We start from the raw sequence: 20687 nt of genomic DNA, 5'->3' as shown, positions 1-20687 counted from the left end.
TATTTATAGTGTTGCCCCTGGAATACTGGACAGCCAGACGTTCTTTCTCAAAGGCCTGTGATGCAAAGGCAGCACTGGCCATGAGCTGACTGGGGCAGTGCCAGCTTCCCAGATTCCCAGCACCTCACCTATGCAGAGGAGGGATAATGAACTTCCATTGTTTCTTCATCCTTTGGCTTTGCATCTGAATCCCAAATTCTCACAATTCATCTACTGAACCTCATCTGTACCTGACCTCAAATAAATCAGCTACACACAGCACTTGTTTGCATCACCCACATTTCAAAAGCAGCAACTAGAGGTACAGTAAGGTATAGTAAACCACCTTTTTCTTTCTTTTTTTAAGCAATCCCACCTTGTTTTTTGAGCTGTTCTGGCCCTTGGCAGCAGGAGAACACACTCACACTGAGCTCTGCCTTGCACCCAAGCAGGTGTGGGGTAGGACTGCAGGCAGCACAGAGTTCTGTCTTAGAGGGAATAGGAGAGGAGGGGACAAGTCTGCAAGTCTGGGATAGAGGGCATGGATAGCAAGGAGGCTCAGCACCAACTTAATTGCAGATTTTGTGAACGCAGAAAGCTCAGGTCAAAGCTGCAGTGCCATTCCAAACAATAAGGGCTTATTTACTGCTTAGGCCACATCACAGGAATGCTGGGAATATATAAGGAAAGACAAGCAACTGAAGTAATTGTGAAACAGTAGGATTTCACAAATAAAACAATCAGCATTTATTGTTGTATTACAAAACACTTCATATTTTGGCAATATTTTACAGTTCATTCTTTTCCTTCTTAGGGCCTGTTGAAAAGGTATGGGGGGAAAAAAAGAGGAGAATGTTGAAATTAAGATTAAATTTCAATGTCTTGCTTAAAAAAAAATCCTCCCAAACCACCCCAGTCCCTCCCACCAAAATAAAAATCTAGTTTCACTCAATTCCACTATCCAAAGAGGCCATGGGTGAAGCTGCAGGCAATTTCACTATCAAACGCATCAAGAAGACAAACAAAACATTCACAGTGGTCTTCAGTACGGTCTGTTGCGTTGATCATTTCTGAAATCATTTCTGGAAGGGAAAGAGAAAGTTATAAGCAAATGACAAGTTAAGCAAGCAACAAACAGTCCCTTCAGTCAAACATCTCTACGCTGACGTCTGTGCGTTGCTCTGTGTTTAGAGAGCCTCGTCCAAACACGCTCACAAAACACACTCAGCTGACAGACTGGGTTATTTTCCTCCGGAAGCTCCTATCTGTAGTTAATATTTTCATAGCAGAGTTGTGCCTGCACACATAAACAACCCTTTTCCCACAGTCCCTCTCTGAGTTGCACAGCCTGTTTGCTCCACAGCCAAGCACCTCTTACCTTCCTCCCATTTTGCCCCCGTAGCCACCTCCCCGATCGCCGCCTCGGCCCCCGCGCCCTCGGTAGCCTCTTTCTCCTCCATAGCCACCCCTGCCACGGAAATCTGGGGCAAAAGGCAAACAGGTACATCAGTCAGGTTTTGCAGAAAGAAGCAGGTGACACGAACGCTTTGAACACTTAAGAGACGTGGCTGTTTTTACACACCTCCTGGAGGACGTGAATCCTCTGGTCTGGGCTCACCACACTGGTTGCAGGAATTCCTGCGAGCGAAGTTCATGTTGCCACAGGACCTGGAACAGACAAGGATTCCCCAGACTGAGCTGTGAAGAAACTCCAGGAGCATACATGAAGCACCCCTGCCCGATTAAAATGACACTTACGGGTTAGGACAAACCCAATCACCATTTTTGGGTTCCCCACTTCTACCCTGGAAGCCCCCACCTCTTCCATATCCACCTCGTGAACCTGCAGACAAAATTATAATCAGAATAAAGGAGGGGAAGTGTCTATGACCTGCACATGAGAAACATTTATTAAGGACTGTCACTGGCTTCAGAACCCAAGTGACAGACTTTTCAGGTGGAAGGAGTGTTTAATGTAAATATATCCCCACTATTTATCATAAATTCTTTTTCAGCAGTAAAGGGAAACTTGATCTGCTTGAATTGCCAATGGGTAAATATAAACCCACTGTGTGCATTAATAAAGTTTCAGAAAGATTTAACAACATATAATGTTAATCACATATGGCCAGACTTAGTCACAGAACAAAAATTTAACAAAAAGCTGTCTGGATTAATGCCAGGATGCCTCTGACATGAGCACAGGGACAACAGTCTTGTTTTCTGCACTACAAAGATGAAGAACTTTTATACAAATTAAAGTTCTTGAAGAATCATTTTTAATCAGGCCTATCTGCCTGATTTAAAAAATAAAATTTGTTGACAGCCACCACCCAAAGCATGATTCCTGGAAAATGGGAATGAATATCCAGTGGACTATTGACAAAACTGTACATGCAGAGAATCAAGGACTCTCTTTAATTAAAGGAGTCAGACATCCAACAGCTGCTCTGAGTCAGTAGCAGTTGAATAATGTACCCTGCTTAATACCAGCTGGAAACATCAGAGTATCTCAAGGCTTTGCTGTAACAAGCAAATGCTCACTGGGAATTCACACCTATGTACGTGGCACTGGTACAGCCTCAGCATCACTGTTACACTCTCTCTTTAAAAGCAATGCTGAGACAAGATCTGGAGACCTTCCAGTTCTAAAGGAAAGCATAAATTCTGTGCTGTGCAAAAGAGATTACCGATTTCAGTTTACTTAACTTGGTTCAGTCCTTATTACTCCCTTTCCTGGCAGAATCCCAAAGGCTCATATATTTGATGAATCACTGCTTCAAAGTCAACTCCTCTTTCATAAGTCAATCACAGTTAAAAAGCATTTAACAATGCAAAAACAAGGATTCTACAGATTTTAGTCCCACCTCGGCGTCCTCCACCTCCACCTCCTCTCATGAATTCGGGCCTTCTAGTTGCAAAAGAAACTTTGATAACATTGCCATTGAATTCTTTTCCTGTGGAAGGAGAGAAAGGATCAGTACAGCTCCCAACAACACAGCAGCAAGCCCAGGAGAGCAGAAGTGATTTGCACACAGAGACTGAATACAAAGCTCTTGAGACAGAGGGAGGCTGCAGTAAATCTCTTGGTTTTGAAAGCACTGGTCCAAAGGTGAGATGGTAAACATGAGGTACTTGTTAGGCTCTCCATAAACCCACAGATATTTCAGTTTAAATGAGATCTGAAGGTTGCAATTTAAACAGACATAAGGATGTTTAAAAGATTTCTGGCCATGTTCAAGAATAACTGGTTTGGATATTCAAACTCTGTTTGTAATTCCAAGGCAGGCAACAAGGCTTTTGTATCATTCAACAACCAGCACAAAACTTAACTCCCAAGTGAGTGTATTTTAAAAGTTCATGTTTTTCAGTTTCAATTCTTCATAGACACAACATTTATCACAGAGCAAACAGGACTGCACATGTGCCTTATAGAGTCATATTTGCTTTACCCTCCTAAACAAAAGTGAATTTGCATTTTATATAGCAAAATATAACCAGCAAACAGCGTGCCATGCCAGATTTTTTATGCAGTATCGTCTCATACCAGATGTAGAGTATGTCCTTTTGTTTCTACCCAGTATCACTAAAATTCTGTGCACACACAAGGTGACAGGAGCAGGCACTTTTCCCTCACCTCCTCAGGTTAACTACTACCAGAGTGTCACTGTTATTTCCTGCATCAAGTCTGAAGCATTTCACATCAATGTATTTCTGGGATAAGCCCAGAAATTTTAAAAACCCTTGTTCTTCCCTGAGTATATACAAAGCACTCAGCACAAATTGCCATAAACATTCCCAAACTCTAAAAATATCAATACTAACACCACAGGGAATCCCTCCAGCTGCTAACACAGATTACAGCTCTGTTGGTCTGTACAAGAAGTGACATGAACACCACCTCTCACACTTTCTGCAGGGATGACTGAGGTACAGCAGCAAACCCCCCCAGTTTCATTACACATTTTTGGTCTAAACCACCAGCTGCTGTTTCACCAAATGAGAGAGAAATTCAGCACACAAAAGATCCCATGAAATACAGGTATTTGTTTAAGAAAAACACACAAAACCCACCAAAAAGACAAAATGAAAAGCCACATAAGCAGCAGCACAGGGTCCCCAATGAGGTTATTGATTTGCTTCTTCCACTGCCTGTTAGATTCATAAATAGCAAAAAGAACAGGTACTCTCACCCACCATCAAACCAGTCAATGGCTGCTTTAGCAGAAGGAGGGTCATCAAAAGATACTGTTGCTTCTCCCTTTGGTTTGCCAGTATCCTTGTCTGTGTAAAGATTTATCATAGGCTTGCCAGTCTTTTTGTTGGTCTGAAAAGAAAGGTTGTACACTTGGCATACACCAGGAGAAACACTGGTAAAGTCAGTTCAGAGCTAACACTAAGTATCTTTAGAAAGAAGATTCTCTTGGAGCTGGCCTGCAGAAACTGAGGGATATAACTGAGTGTTCTCCATGAAGATGGATGGGCTCAGTGTTAAAAAAAAAATGAGGTCAAGTGCCCAAAATCCCAATTTAGAATTGCAGAAACAGAAGCAGCAGCCTCAGAACACAGAGGCACACATGTGAGGGTGTATGAGGGTGCTACAATGGATAGAGTGTCAGGGTTATAAAGACTAAAGAAGAGACACAAAGCAATCTAAATGTCACTAGGAAAAAGGTGCTAGTGCTGCCAGCCTACAAATGAGCTGTCAGCTGGGAACTCAGATAAAATATTATCTACAACTGCTGGGGAGTGAGAGCGAACTCTGCCTTGAATGATACCAGTACATTTCCAACACACCAGCTCCACAAGTTCTCTTCCTTCTGACCAATGACTTCTCATTTCACATACCTTTATAATACCAATTTGTTTGAAATAGTCTGCCACTTGATCTGTTGAAACATCCTCCCCGAGTCCTTGCACGAAGATGGTGTTGTTATCAGAGTTGTCAGACTCTGAATCTACGGAAAAATAAGCTACATTTACCATGTGTTCCTGTGGTTGCAACAGCAGCAACATTTAAAGCTCAGCTCTGTGCTGCCCAGTAGCAGACCCTTAAATCCCAAAGACATCTTGTGTGAAATAAAGGATGAGCAGGGAGCATAATTTTGAAGTTAGCACCACCAACTTCAGAAAGGCCCACGCAGCACCTTCAGATGCTGCAGTACATCAGAGAATACATTCGGGAGCTGACCAGCTGCCTGCCACACACTCAACTTCTCCACGCAGCTGGACATCCCAACCCATCAGAGCAGTGTGTGTTTTAAATAACATAAGCTTAGCAGAAGTGGGATGGCAGTGAAAGCAGCTGCTTGGCTCAGGCAGATCCAAAGTTCATCAGCAAATTCTTACTTGCTGCCTGAACATCCAAAAATTCCCATGGGCTTTAATAAAATACATTTCTTTCAAGGAAGACATGCTTTAGCTACATTTCTTTTGAGCCACGGGAATTGCAGCCACATCCATCTTTCTAGACATACATTTTAAAAGCAGTGACCTAAGAGCTACAGTCCACTCCCACTCAGTGCTTGTTTTCTTACCAGCATCTGATCTCGGTCCATAATCCCTTTGACCTATGAAATGGATTTGAAAAAAAAAAAAAAGAAAGAAAAAAGACTATTTTTAGCAAAGCACTTTCAAGTGACTTTTTTAGCAACAAGAAAATATATAAAGAATGTATGCAATGCATCTAAGATCTAAGACATTAACCAGAGACTTAGAGAATATTTAGATTTAAACGTTCAACAGAAGGTGTCTGTAGGACGTTAACGTGTTCTTTAACTTGCAGCATGTGGCAGTTGCCACACTGATGCTGTGCTGGTGTTTGCTTGCAAATGCTGGTTGTCAGATCACCAAGCAGTTTCCCACTTTTTTTTTTTCTACCTCTAGTACCATTCTAAGAAGCATTTGTAACAAAAATTAAAAAAAAAAAAGAAAAGAAAAAAAAAATCCGGTGAACGTCACTGTCTCCACAAATTCTTTCATGCAATTTGACAAAAGTAGGAATCCAGTTTATTGCTACAAGTTTGGCTACTAAAACTCGTGAACACACCAGCCTCACCAAAACTCTATAATGCTTCTACTAGATAGTAACAAGATATTGGTGGCTTTTAGATTTATAAAGAATTTCCACTGAAACATTTTTGGATACTCGGCACTTACCACCGTAATTTTTGAAGCCACCACGGTCACCACCACTGCAGAGGAAAAATTGAAGAAATGATTTCTTCCTTAAGTCTCTACATGCTGAGCCCAAGGCTCAATCTACAGTTAACTGATGACAAGTTGAGAGTTACTGTCTGGCAGCTAAAGCACCATCTCTATGTTCTCCTCACTACCCGCTCACGTTCAAAGATTAAATTACATGAAAGTGAATAATCTCTCAGGGTGCTGCACTGGAGAAGAGAAGCCCTAAGGAGTATTTTAAACCAACCCATCCACATGTTGTTGGTTCAGTACTTTCTCCCATCCCACAAGCCAAAATAACTGCTATTAAAAACTGGGGTTTAAACAAAAACGTTATTTTCGTGAAGGTTAACGGGCTTTAATTGTAGATGTAATTGCTACTTTGGGATAATTAGTACTTTAGTACTTTTCTAGAAGTAAAAAAGAGCTAAAATTAATTAACCTCCATTTTTATGCAATTATATACAGGGGATAAATTAGCAGAATCAGCCATTCTCTGAGCAAGGGGCTGTGGGGACCTACTGTACTACAGCACTTGACATTACAGAGAAGGTGTGTGTATGTGAGCTTCAAAAGCAGAGGCCGTGAAGTTTTATTTCATTCATTCTGAAACCTGTGGCACAAAATGTAGACCAAGTTAAGAGATTACACACATCAATTTTCAAAGGTTAGAAGGGGATTTAAACAGGTTGTTATGCCTCCAATTATGTGCATGAAAATAAACCCTCGCTCTTTTCAATGGAAAGGTTCGTACTTGCAGGATTTTTCACCGCAGCATTTTTTAATTGCATCCATGTTATGAACACAATATAATCAATACTCAAAGCCTTCAGGAAAAATACAACCACTGGATTTTTTTAGAAGGTCAATAACTAAATGTCAGAAAGACTATATCATACTGTACAACTGCCTGCTTGTTATCCCTCACGAGGGGGGGCAGAGCTGCCACCTCAAAATTAGGCAGGGTGACCTAATCCTGAGAGCTTTCACACAAGATAAAGGCAGTGTGAGCTCAAATCCTGTTGCAGAGGGATATTCCAGCCTCTGGAGTTGTTGTGCCTCTTCACCAATGCACTTTATGACTAGAAGTCACTCCAGGTTTTAATTCTCTCTGCCCACACAGCACAGTCCAAACACACAAACATCCAGCAAAAGACAATGAAATAAAATTAAGAGAGTAACTTCTTTGGCAAAGTCATGAATGGAAGGTGCTGATACTTAACATCCATGAGATAAAATCTGCCCAAAGTGAGGAACAAAGAAATAAGGTTCCAACAGGTTATTATTAAACCTGGATTAAGAGACATTCTTTGGAGGGTGACTGACGTTCTGTGACAGTACCCAGGTGTTTGTCATGACAGGTTACATTTTTACTGAGACTCTTCTTAAAATAAATTTTTGCTGCAGATTTTAATGCTGTTTTACAGAAAAAATCTGAATGCTAAATTGCAGTGTCATTTACTCATAAGCAATTCACTCTGCTCATTAAAGAGGTAACATGAATGAATTTTATATGCAACATCAATGCTGGTCTTTATTCAAGGCTGGCTGTTTTCAGTGATAAAAACACAATGGTGATCATAAAATTTACTGTAAATACCTTTCTGCCATCTCCAATTCACTTCAGCTAAAAAAAAGAACTTCATTATGACACAACAATTTTTAATAGGAATGCCTGTTCTTCTGGGATTTTAGCTCAGAAATAACAAGAGCAAATAACATCAACCATGGAAACGTTATCAAAGTTTTCCAACCCCAGAGTACAGTCCCAATTCATCAGGACAGCAATATCCAGAACATGTTTTCTGATGTGAAATTATACAGCAGCAGAGACATAAATTTGAAAACCCCAACAATATAGAAAATAATTTTGTGCCAACAAATGCAGGACCTTACAGGAAGTGAGGATTCTGTAAGATGCTGGGGTAAAAATGTGCACCATGATTCTGTGAAGTGAGAGTTGGAAATGTAAAGGAAGTCTTAGTCCAATGCCCAATTCCTACCTCTGTGCTCCAGTAATTCTGCACCCTGCACTAACAAGTGCAATCCATAATTTTTAATTAGTTTTAATTAATGTCTATAGAAATATGTTTTTGCCCAAGTATGTTTCGGTTCAGTCCCACGTGGCCAACCCCACAAAAATCTGCATCAGTTCACTAACAGGTACCTTTGATGATGGGTTAATGTTTTCCTACATTTTTAAGTCACATTTTATGAGTGATTTATAAAGCTGCACTGTGTCACCTTCCAGAGATTGCTGGGCAAAGCTACCCAAGATTCCCTGGAATCATGTAGATATCCTGCAGCAAGTGAATTCAAACACAGAAACTGGTTGCAAGCAGCTGATGCCACAATCTCAGAGACCCAAAATCTCTGCCACAATCTCTGAGACCCAAAATTCAATCTCAGCAGCTGAATTAGTTCCCACATTATTGTCCTAAAACGTGGAAAATATAACTGCAGTGTTTCACAGCCCATTGCTTCACCAGGCCTGCAGACAGACAAAGAGATGGGTGACCAGATGGACTTTGGACTTTTAACATTTTGTATCAGAAACATGAACAGGCAGCTGAAACTCAGCAGTGCCACCAACTAAGATAATAAATAAGAGACTGAACTGCAGGTGGCCAGAATATGATGAGGCACCACTCACAGAGACAAAAACCTGCTGCTGTGAAAGAAATGTCCAATGTTCTTTCCTCCTATACTCAGATTCATCATCACCTACTTGACTGTAAATGGAGTTCATCTGGATATTGCTCACTCCAGCTGGGAACAGCTCTTTAAATTAAAGGCACAGGTACATGGGGAGCTCAGCACAACAGATACAAGAAATGCAGTTTTAAAAAGTCATCAGATATTGGCAGAAGTAGCACTAAGAATTCAGGGACCAAATTTCAGCCTCCAACATGTCTCACCAAGTGTGTTGGAGTTACACATAACAGTGTATTTTACAGACAAGAAAGGAATGCTTAGTGCACCAGTAGTCACTGACAGATGGCTTTTTTTTTTCCTGCCTATATTTGCCTCTGTTCTTGTATTTCCAAAGTCTCTGTAAGCTCAAGCATACCTACTACAAGTCAAAATATTAATTGTGAGCACAAATCACACAGTAAAAACCATTTGCACGGAGCTGCAGTTTCTTTATATCCCACTAGTTCCCATTCCTAATAGCTGATACAACAACCAAGCTGCATAGGTAGCTTTTTTTTTATAGCACATCAACATAAATCAGTACAAGAGTTAAAAAATAATCTATGCTGAGCAAAGTTAGGATTTCTATGACAAATCCTAACACAGTGATAAATCCTTTCCAAACTGCATCTGTGCAGTTCACTAACACAGTTTGCACGAGCAGAGAGTCAAAGGCAAAGCTTCTTTCACCTGCTTTGTATTGCTCCTGTATTTCCCACTTACAGGCTTAACCAGAACAATTCAGTCCCACAACCACAATAAGCAATTAATTCCTTATTTTTCATATGAGGACTGACAAAAAGGTGATTAATCCTACAAGGAGGCTTGGGTGAATTTCATTCTCAAGACCTGCCTTCTAACCAGAAGATGACACTCCTCTACTATGGGTTTGAAAAGGAGAAAATATTTTACTTCTTAGCCACAACACAAATTAGTGAGACCATCAATTTTTCGAGCTTCAAAGCAAAAGGGGTGGGAAAATTCTACTAAAATCCCAAAAGATGCAACTCAAGACCATTAAAAAATTTATTCCATCCCTGGAAGTGTTCAAGGTCAGGCTGGACAGGGCCTGGAGCAACCTGGTCTAGTGGAAGGTTCCCTGCCCATGGCAGGGGAGTGGAAGGAGATGATTTTTAAAGTCCCTTCCAACTCAAACTGTCCTGGGATTCTGTGATTACAGCAGTGAAAGTATCTGTGCAGACAAGATTTGTAGATTATTTCCTGATGGCTATGGAATTTTCACAATTTAATGTTAAGCATTAAAGTGTGATCAAAGTAAACAACTGAAAATGATGGTTACTGGAGACTGACTTGATATTCCTACACACATATTTTCCCAGGAAATAAAAAAAAAATATCTAAGAGAAACACCCCTCTCAAAAAAAACCAAACCTGAACCCCACAATTTCAGAGGACTAAACATCATTTCATATCTTATTACAAGTTATTTTCCCCTTGACTATACAGCTTGTTATTTAATTTGACCCTTCAGACTTTTCTAATAAGCATGTCTGGTAAAATATGTAGGCCAGCAGCAGAATCCTCTGTCATAATTATGCAAAAAGACTGAATAAACACCTATGACACTGTACTTCCAGCAAATTTCCACTACAGATGCTATTAAAGACACCATCACTGAGCAGAAGCAGATAGAATTCCTAATAAATGCCTTCCCACTTTGCTATATTTTCTCCCACCTCTCCATTCACCTCCCCTCTTTTCCTTCTTTTGGCTTCCAAGTCCACTGAAGGACTATGATCTACATGGATGTGTGACCAAAAGTTTTCTTACATTTTGGAAAAACATGGGAAGAGGTTTTATTTTCACAGACATTATTTCATTTTTCTTAATCTTGCAAAGACCCAAGTGTGTGTCCAAGTGACAAAATCCACCAGTGTGTTTTTTGAAGCTCACATTCATTCCTCTTGTTGGAAAGGGCTCAGCTATAAATGGATTTTTTAAAAATCCAGGTTTTCTCACAGGAATATGGAAAACCCTCATCCACACAGAAAATCTAATTTAAGAAAAAGAAGTTCAGTTTTAACTGAAAATCAACTTAGAAATTATTTTGCTAGTTAAGTTTATATTATATAAGGTACTACATATTACAGAATTTTGTATTATATACATTTATGTTTATTTATATTTATCACATATAGTTTTTATGTTTATTATATAAATTATGATAGAAAAATTAGGCACTATGTTTATATTACATAAAACCCCAGCAAACATAAAATAACTATTGATATGCACTTGTCATTGTGCTATCACACCTATTTAGGAGAGGTAGGGCCCACCTACATCACTAAAACCAAACCATGAAGTACAATTGGGGAGCAGCAGGCAAATTTCAAATATGGTTTAAAAATATATTGTTTTTAAAAGTACTGGATTATTTTATTTAAATTAGATCAGTTCCAACATACAGCACTGTATAATTATAGTGGATTTTATCTGGAGTTTAGCAATAACCCACAGCTGTGCAGCCCTTTGAAGGGCTGACAAGCAACACCTCAAAGCTCACTTGAAGCTTCAACATTCTTGCCCTGCACCAGTGAACACTCTGCACCCTCAACCATTTCAGAGGCACATAAAGGGGAGCCAGCTGGGAGAGTTTATTAATAAATTATATGTCCTATGGCCTAATTCAATAGGCTTTAAAGCAAAGGTCCCAGTCTCAGACCTTTCCATGAAATCATCTGCAAGCACAAAATTAAGTATGTGCATAAATTTTCTTGACAGGGCCCGAGGCAATTGATAAAGGGGTGACAGCATTGTTAGTATCTCAAATCTACCCAAAATAAACGTGTTTAGACTGACAGATAAATCAATAATAAAAAATGTGTTTTAATAATCCACAGAAGTATAAAATAGAAGTTCAGAACTGCAAAACCAGCAAAGAACGAGTAACGTTACTACTAAATTATTCCTATTACTGCAAAGTCAAAATACTTCCCTGCTAAAATGTGAGCTACCTTAGCTATGAATTTATCAAACTTTCTTGATCCCTGGCTGTTGGTTTTCTTGCCATTGAAAACAAGGGATGGGCTGGGGCAGTTTTTGTGTTGCAACTCATGCAAACAAAACGTGTCAGAACAATCAAATGCTTGGTCTCAATCTATCTGAACCTAAGAGCTCTTCCTATGCAAAATGCATTTCTGTGCAGTGCAGAAAGGTTTTTATTTTAGAAACCTTCCATTTTTGGAAATAAAAAATCTGAATCACTTTAGGCACAGACATACAGTAAACAGAAATTAAAAGCAGCTGAAGCGTAAGAAACAAGGGTAAGGAAACTGCAGGCACTGGAAGGAGATCACTTACCTATATCCAGACATATGACCTCTTCCATCCATGTCATATCCCCCTCTACCTCCTCCCTGTGACCCGCCATATCCTCTATTATCTTCTCCATACCTACTCTTTTCACGTCGATCATCTGGAACAACGAGGAAAACAAAGCACGAGTAAATTGGGTGCAAACTGCAGTGCTTGAAAACTCACACCCTTCAGTTCCCACCCCTCTCCATTTAAATCTGAAAAAAGTATCAACTCCTAAATCTCTCTTACATCATCTGTGCCACAAAGTAACTGGGAAAAAAAAAACCAAAAGGAACTTTGCTCCCTTATCTCCATTGACTTCCAGGGTCACAAGGTATATTAGAATGTAAGCACTCTGTAATTACACTTCATTTTCCAAACATTAAACACATACTGTCTAAAATATACTTTTCATCTGACTTCCATACAGCCTTCCCAGTTTGCAAAAGACATCAGTGAAGACAGAACAAGGATAAACAGAGTGGGTTGTGCTGCTGGTGTGAAGTTACTGCAAAAAAAAAAGGCTTCATCTTAAAGCTTCTTCTATCTCAGAATTCACCTACACAGCATAAAGCTGGAATGTGAAGTGCAAAAGCTCTTCATGACTGATCAAGACATGTCACCCTCATGCAGGAAGAAGGTTCAAAATAGCTTGGGAAGAAAATTCCATCTAGAATTTGCAGAACACAGGGATTCTGCAAGGCTGCCTCTAACATAAGCAAATGCAACCATTTGGGGGCCCCAAAAGTGTTTCACCCCTGCATAATGCTTTGAAAGTCTTAACAAATAAAACACCCCCCCGAGAGTATAAATAGAAGAGCTTTAACTATTCACCAAATAACTGCCTGTGGAAGGAAATCCAACTATTTCACAGCGTCTCCGCTCAGTTTTATTAGCCAATACTGAATTCAACCTGTGAATTTTACCTTGGCTGTTGTGGCTATAGCTTCCCTTCTGAGACTGGTAGGATTGCTGAGAGTGGCCATATGAGCTTTGGTGCTGGTTATAGCCTGACTTTTGGTCATATGAGCTCTGGTGGCCGTAGCCCGACTGCTGGTCATAGGAGCCCTGGTGGCCGTAGCCCGACTGCTGGTCATATGAGCTTGACTGCTGGTCGTAAGAGTCTTGGTTCTGTCCATAGCTTGACTGCTGGTCATAAGAGCTTTGGTGCTGACCATAGTTTGACTTTTGTTCATAAGAGCCTCTTCCACTTAAAACAAACAGAATTTGAATTAATAGCTAAATGTTCACAGAACAAGAGAGCAACGTAAGGGTTGAAAATTCATGGCATTGCTACAATTTCCTGGTCACAGTCACCTCATTACTGGCATAAGGATGTGAAAATACTCTGTTTCATCTCTGTTGGGATGTATCTGGCTTCCTCAGTTTCCACTGTAAAGGTAACTTAAGAGCATCCCTCCTTTCACATATCCCAGTACAACACTTGCTTTCTCCCCTCTCCCAGTACCATAAATGGCTGATGGAGAGCCCGTGACCTGCTAAACACCAAATCCTTCTCTGTGGAACTGCAGGGCAGAGCCTCAGTGCTCAGCTCATGTTGTACTGTACAGCTGAGACTTGCTGCCTAAAATCCCCCAAATCCCCAATTTTGCTTCCAGTGAATTGCAACCTCTCTTCTTCTGGGCATTTTACCATCTGTCAAGAGCTTTTCTAACTCCTGTGATGGTCTCTAACACACTTGCAAGTTCTTCTCAGTTTAGTGCCATCTACACCCCACCAATCTTCATCAGGAACATGGACCAGTAGCACATCCAGGATATTTCCAACACAGTGCAGCTCTACATTCCACGAGGGAGTCGTAAATCTTCTCTGACTAATAACTTTAGAGCAACCACAAGGGAATCTCACCTACACCACGCTTCCCTAGGCTACTTCAGCTTCCAAAGCAGAAACAGAAATATTCTGAAAATCCAGATTTATGGGAGAACAGTTCCATCTAGGTTACCCTTTCACAGGAAGACATAATATGGATTTATGAGAAATAAATTGCATCCAGGGAACACTGGCTGTTACTCATTCCTTTGTTTTCCCTCAGGTACTTAGTTGTGCCTTAACTGTCTGATTTTTTCAGTAACTGAAAATAAATCTCTGAGCTCTGCCATCCTTTCTTCTCTTCCTCCTCCCTGCTTCCATCCTTTTTCAAAAGATGAGGCACTAGATATGTCCCGCTCCAGTCTTTGGGTAATATTACTTGCTAGTCAAAAATATCTCAGAAAAAAAAAATTCCAGAGCCTACAGAAAGTTTCCACCAGCTTTTCAAAGCATTTTAAGATCCAGTCCATTGGGTCCAACCAATCTCAAAATATCCCACCTGTGTAAATACCATCTAATCTGCTCTCTCCCAGTCCTAACCTAGATCTCATCTTTAACCTTGCTAATCCCAGTGGTAAACAGCTTGTGAAGATTTTTATTAATGTCTTCACTTCAAAAAGGTCAGCTCTGCTTCGGCCTTTGCACCATCCCCAATGAAGGAAGCATCACTGACAGCATCCACCATTTGCTGCTTTCCCCCTTCACATGTGACAGCTACAATTTTGTGTCCACCCTCTTGTAAGCTGCTACCATTTAATTTCTCAGTTTCTCCTTATTTGTTACAACCACACATCAAAAAGTTTCCCTCCATTGTCTTTTCTTCATTTTCTCCATCATGAACAACTTGTTGGAGAATCTACATGCTGCATTTTTTTTTCCAGTGCACATCTACAGAGTTAAAAACCTCTGCAGAGCTCTAATAAATGCTCAGAAAATAAAGCAAATCAAAACTTAACCATATTCCTGCCTTTGTTAGGGAAAAAAGACATCCTGAGTGACAGCACCTACTGCTGGCAAATTAAGACTTTGCTTTTTTTGTATTAAGATGTTTTGTAATAATAACTACAAAACCAGAAACCAAGTACAGGTTTGCTCAAGTCCAGATTGTTTTATCACCTTGTAAAAAAACTACAAAAATACTTGAACCTTGGACACAAGAATGAGGTTGAGAACATGACAGTGTATTTTAATGAGGTCATATGATCCTCATAAAGCTCCAGGACGAGCAGTAACCTCAGGGTGTACACACAAAGCTTGTAAATTAGACAATGAAGGTATTCTAGCACTAAGTGGCCTTTTCAGTCATTATGGGAAGTCAGGTTGTGTTTTCCAACACACTCTCAAAGTTGTATCCTTAATCCTCCTGAAACTGAATCAAACACAACCAGCACTTAACAAGTCAAACATCTGCAACAGCACAGCTCTGGATCAGAGTGCAGAGTTTGCAGGAGCACACTGAAGTTATTGATGAGGATGTAAAACCACAATGTTTTCAGAATTCTACTCAGCTGGCAAAACAAAAGTTAATTCTTACATTACATTTTTGAATCCTTTATTCTTCCTCCATCAAGAAAAGGCATTCTGAGCCAGATAAGTAGCCTGCAATCTGAGAACAGCTACGAGTTTCCTTGCTAACAGCTTATTTGAAGCTAATAAAAGAGCACTGGAAGTTTAAGCAGAAGAATGTGATTGGAAAGGTATTTGTTATGCCTTTTTCCTAATCAAAATACTCCTCAAAGTCTACTCTTCATTGCAACCACTATCCAAAGACTTTCCAAAGTGTATGTCCTCATACAGCTGGACTCAAAACAACTGCATCCATCCTTATATAAAGAAATATTCTTCCTGTACCTCCTCATCTTTCAGGCATTAAAAATGTCTTAAGAACGTGGATTTTCAAATGTTTGCCTTTTTTAGACATGACACCAGGAAATTTGCTATAGCTCTAGTTAAGAATGTACAACTGCTAGACGTTATTTTAAATACACACTGGTAAACTCTGCTTCCTTACCCTCTAGATGACCCTTTCTGCTGGCCCTGGCTGCCATAAGACTGCTGGTTGTATGAGCTCTGATTCTGATTTTCGTAACTGGATTCATCATCGTATCCCTGGGAATCTTGTCCATAACCTGGAAATCGAGGAAGAAAATTTTTAGTCAATATTCACCTTTTAATTCCTGCCAATGAATGTAACAAGCTAGCCAAACCTGATTGATTTTGTCCATAGTTCCCATGATAGCTTCCATAGTTCTGTCCATAGGAGGAATTGTCTCCACTCTGCCCATAACCAGAATATCCCTGTAATTTCAAGAATGTACTCAAATAAGTGTAACTTCCACAGCAGGTAATTACAGTTTTCCTTGGCCAGACACAACTGCAAACATCAAGCACAGCTGGGAATGGAATTCTTCCTGGCCCAGGAACAATTATTTTCACCCAAGGAACATCTGCTTTGAAAGACATGATGGTTTTTTTCAACATACCTGTCCTTGTCCATAATTCTGGCTGCTCTGATTGCCATAGGACGAGTAGCTGTAAGAGAAAAATGCTTTTAGGAAATGCTTACAGTGCCCTTCATACAGATTGGAAAGTAAAGGTATTTTTGGTGTCATTTTAAGTTTCTCTTCATTCCAAAATAGGTGTTTAATCCGAGTACTGCAGTTGCAGGCACTTTAGAACCACATCAGTGAACTAATTGTTTCCACAATTAGTCCTTGACTGTCAGAAGCCAGAAGAGCTTATTTTAATTTCTGCTGCATTTCAAGCATAAATTTAAACTACATGAAAGCTGGGTTTACTGTAGTTTGACAGATTCTTCAGAATCCCAGAAAACTTTATATAAAACAAAGGGCCTTTAAGTTTTTCAGGACATTCTTACAGAGTCAATTTTATTTTAATTACGGTCTGTTTGGTATTTGTTGAACTATCCAAGAATAACACCACCATCAAAACCCACTCTAGTTTTATATTATACTTACTCATTATTCTGCCACTTCAAGCCTTCAGGAACTGACAGAAGAACCATGTGCTGAAACTCATCATGCTCAGACACAGATCCAAACTCAGGCAGTGCTACATGCACTGAACCTTGTGATTTTCATTAGCACACTCAGCATTAGCTGTGATTTTCACACTTCGATAAAAACACTTGTTTCCCTGATTAAAATACGCCCCCAAATTGCAGCTTTGGGCCTTATAATAAATATAATAACCTTTGACTAAAATCTTAGTGAACAGCTTAAGGCAGTCACATGAAAAATATTTCCCTATATTCATATTTCAAAAGATCTATTATGAGATGGCATTCCAATTTACATCTAATTATTGTCCTCTCTTCAGGAATACAGACTGCTTTTTCTTGTTTTATAAGACATCTTGATAAAGGTTCAGCTGCAAGCTTTCTGCACCCATAACTCCAAAAGCATATCAACGCTCTATCATGCCTGAAGATTCAATCATCATGTTGGGAATATTAAATGGGTCTTTTATTTTATGGGTCTTTTATTTTGCTGGTGTATTTGCTAACAGTAAAAAAACCCAACCCCACACATACCTCTGTTGGCCCCCAGACTGACTGTAACTTCCAGAATCTAGAAAAAGAAACAAGTCATATTGAGAATTTCCATTTAACGTTTCAGTCCTTTATTTAGTACAGGAGGAAAAAAGGTTGGGGAGAGGTACAAAGGTTCAATGCAACTACTTTCCCTGCAGAGTTAGACAGCTTCCTCTTTATTAAGAGAAAATGTTAAGACTGGGATGATAGGAGCACAGAGTGTGGGGGACAAGACACAGCTACAGCCACTTAGAACTGTCCTTTTTGAAAGACCTGAATTCCATTTTTAAGGCACCTCTTCAAATATCTGGGACTGCACAGCCCCTCTAATGGCTACGGAATACGGTGCCATCATCAACGGGCAGAATGCAGCAGCTTAATTAATCAAGCAAAGCTAAGTAGGTTAGTCTGCTGAACACCTTTTGAAGATGCCCTAAGAAAGCTCTGCCCAGCAAAAGGGCACAGGCACGGGCAGGATGGGGAGAAATCAGGGATGGAGGAGCCGTGACAATTCCCTTTGCTCCCACTGCAAAAGGGAAAACGCTGCTGAGAGCCCAGCAGCACGTGACAGAGGCAGCCACACAGAACACACACACATGGCTCCAGCAGAATTCCCACTGTCAGGAGCAGGCTCCAGCTCTCCAGAGGCACCTCACGGCCCCTGCTGTGGGACCTCTGCACTGCACGGGCTCTCTGTCACTCTGGATAACAGTCCTGCAATTTTTCTGTTCCTTTCAAACCACTTAATGAATTTACATAAACACTGTGGGGCTGTGGTCTAATAAAAACTATCAGGAACTTCTCTGTTTTCATCCCTAATTTCAGTCTTTCCTCCACGTTCTCTCTCCAAGCTCTACACCCAGAACTGCCTAAAAAGCTGACACTGAGAATTAATTACAATGCAGGGTAAATGTCATAAATGACTATAATCATTTTCCAATCAAAGCACTCATCAAATTGCTGAATCTGCTCATTATCTCTCCCTCAGCAGGTAATAAATCCAAGCCTGCCAGTGCTTACACTTAAACACAGGTCTGATGAGGGCATCACTGGAGGTGAGGATGTGAGGTGAGGGTATCAACTGAGCTATTCAGACACCAAGCAGCATTTTTAGTGGTAAAGTATCTCCTCGGAGCAACACAAAGTATCAAATTTCGTATTCTGTAACAGAAACATTTACCAAAAGCTGAGATGAAATAATGTTTCATTTCACACGTCCTATAAAGCAGTTTTACTCAAATGTGAAATATTCTCCTCCTTTTGCACTTGTACACAAATATTTCATTGCTTTTTCATACTGAAAGGCAATTAAAACCCCAGTGTAGATGTGCAATTCAAATTTATTGTTCTAATGACAGTAAGGTAAAATTTTTACAGTTTCAATTTAAATGATCACAAAGATTGCTGTTAAATAGGTAACCACATTTTGAAGCAGGCTTATGGTTTAATTCTAAAATTTATATGCCATTAATGCTGCTAATTGAAGAAAAGAATATTAATGGTTGTATCAGAAAGAATTATTGAGTGAGGATGTAACTAGCTATAAACTGAAGGACTACATTTAATCTCCTGAGCTTCTCCCTAACAAACTTCTGCCAAACCAAAACACTTTGGGAAAAGTCTGAAAGCAACCAGATAAGAAGCCTGCAAAATATGAAAACACAGAATCAGAGGAATTTCCTTTATTTATACATTTTTCTACATCCTCTGTTGGACCTCTCGCAGATTTCTGATCAATTTATTTTCGTGGGCTCAAGGGGGACAAGAGTCTGTAAATATTTTTTGAAATAAGCTTATTCTGGAAATTCCTGGATACACATTTTTACTGAATGTTTAAAAAGCTTGTGGACAAATTTCCTGTGGATGAAGCGGGGCATAGGAGACTAATCACCTTGCAAGGCTCAGGGGGTGTATTCCTCTTAGAAGAATCTGCTGTGTACATTTGAAAACTAAGGTTCTTATATGATGTAATTTATACAAAGAAGTAGAATTGCTTTTCAATATTCTCACCAGAAAAAGAACCTCATGTTTGAACATCAGAGCTAAAAATAGAGGAGACAGGTGACTTGACTGGTCAGTAGCTGAGGTACGGAGAGAAAGTGGGTTTAGTTTACTGCCAAGTTTTACTCATTTAGTAGAAAAATCATTATTTGGACTCGTTTTAGTAGCTTTGGACACATTTACTTTCCACGGTAAACAACTGCTCCTTGGCGTAAAGGATTCCTTTAACACACTTTGCTCTGTTTGTATCGTCTATCACTCACACATGCAACCTGAGACAACACAAAAACGCCTCGACCCTAACAAAACATGGCTCGCTCCACAAAGCATACACGGCCTTGGAATTCCTCCTCCCACTCTGGGATACACTGCTATCCACGGCTTGCCAGGGGCAGCGCTGCCGGGGAGACCCAAACATCCAACCTCAAAGGGGATGAGGAAAGAGCACCAGAACATGCTCGCAGAGGCCCCAGGAGAAGCTGGGCTGTGTCAGGTCACCTGGGAGAGCAGATCCTGCCTCTGTGCTCAACTAAATCCTCTGCTGGAAAACAATCAGCCAGAGCGTTTTTAAGCCCAGAGAAGGGGGATGTGAAGCCCCGACTTTGCTCTGCTGGCACTCCCAGGGTGTGAAGAGCAGATACTGGGACACAAAGGCTGGTCCCTGCAGTGAGAAGGGGAGAGCATGTCCCATGAAAGGGAGGCACGACCCGATGGGGGGGATGTCTCCATTCCATGGGGGTGCTGATCCAAAGGGGAGCACATAAACCAGGCTGTGGGGAGTGGCAGGACCCAAAATGGGGTTCACATCTCACACGGGATGAGGGGGGAACGCAACCCAAATCGGGGGTCCACACAATGGAACAGCCATGACCCAAAAAGGGGGCATTTATATATGGCAGGGTACACGACCCAAAGGGGGGTCCACATCTCACACTGGGACAGAGTGGGGTGGGAACTGCAAGCTGGGGTTCACACGGGGGAAGGACCATGACCCACGAGGGGGGGGGCCTTACATCGCACACCAGGGGGGTACACGAGCCAAAACAGCCTGCAGTGGGGGGCATGAACCAAAATGGGGTCTGCATCTCACACCGTGGGGAGCACGGGGGGAACACAACCCCAA

At 40.6% G+C, this 20687-nt stretch overlaps 2 protein-coding genes across 2 annotated transcripts in view; one reads left to right on the top strand and one right to left on the bottom strand.

Annotated features, from left to right (window-relative positions):
* Positions 1-702: 702 nt before the first annotated feature.
* Positions 703-19590, bottom strand: TAF15 (TATA-box binding protein associated factor 15). The gene is made up of 16 exons (XM_029961263.1): positions 19574-19590; positions 17564-17650; positions 16494-16542; positions 16218-16308; positions 16022-16139; positions 13104-13387; positions 12181-12295; positions 6139-6173; positions 5517-5549; positions 4828-4937; positions 4177-4306; positions 2847-2936; positions 1738-1822; positions 1562-1647; positions 1358-1460; positions 703-1061 (listed from the first exon to the last, which is right to left on the bottom strand). Exons 1-16 carry the CDS (start codon positions 19588-19590, stop codon positions 1022-1024), a joined length of 1473 nt encoding a protein of 490 aa, XP_029817123.1. The 3' UTR covers positions 703-1021.
* Positions 19591-20430: 840 nt separating this feature from the next.
* Positions 20431-20687, top strand: part of RHBDD2 (rhomboid domain containing 2) — a 10343-nt gene continuing 10086 nt past the window's right edge. Inside the window, exon 1 of the mRNA XM_029961262.1 lies at positions 20431-20464. Within this exon, the coding sequence (XP_029817122.1) occupies positions 20431-20464 (34 nt within the window). The remainder of the gene's footprint in view (positions 20465-20687) is intronic.

Source organism: Manacus vitellinus, unplaced genomic scaffold (genome assembly GCF_001715985.3).
Source record: "Manacus vitellinus isolate BGI_N305 unplaced genomic scaffold, ASM171598v3 scaffold_32_pilon, whole genome shotgun sequence".
NCBI lineage: Eukaryota > Metazoa > Chordata > Aves > Passeriformes > Pipridae > Manacus > Manacus vitellinus.
The sequence above is the reverse complement of the archived record's forward strand: the minus strand, read 5'-3'. Positions and strand labels throughout refer to the sequence as shown.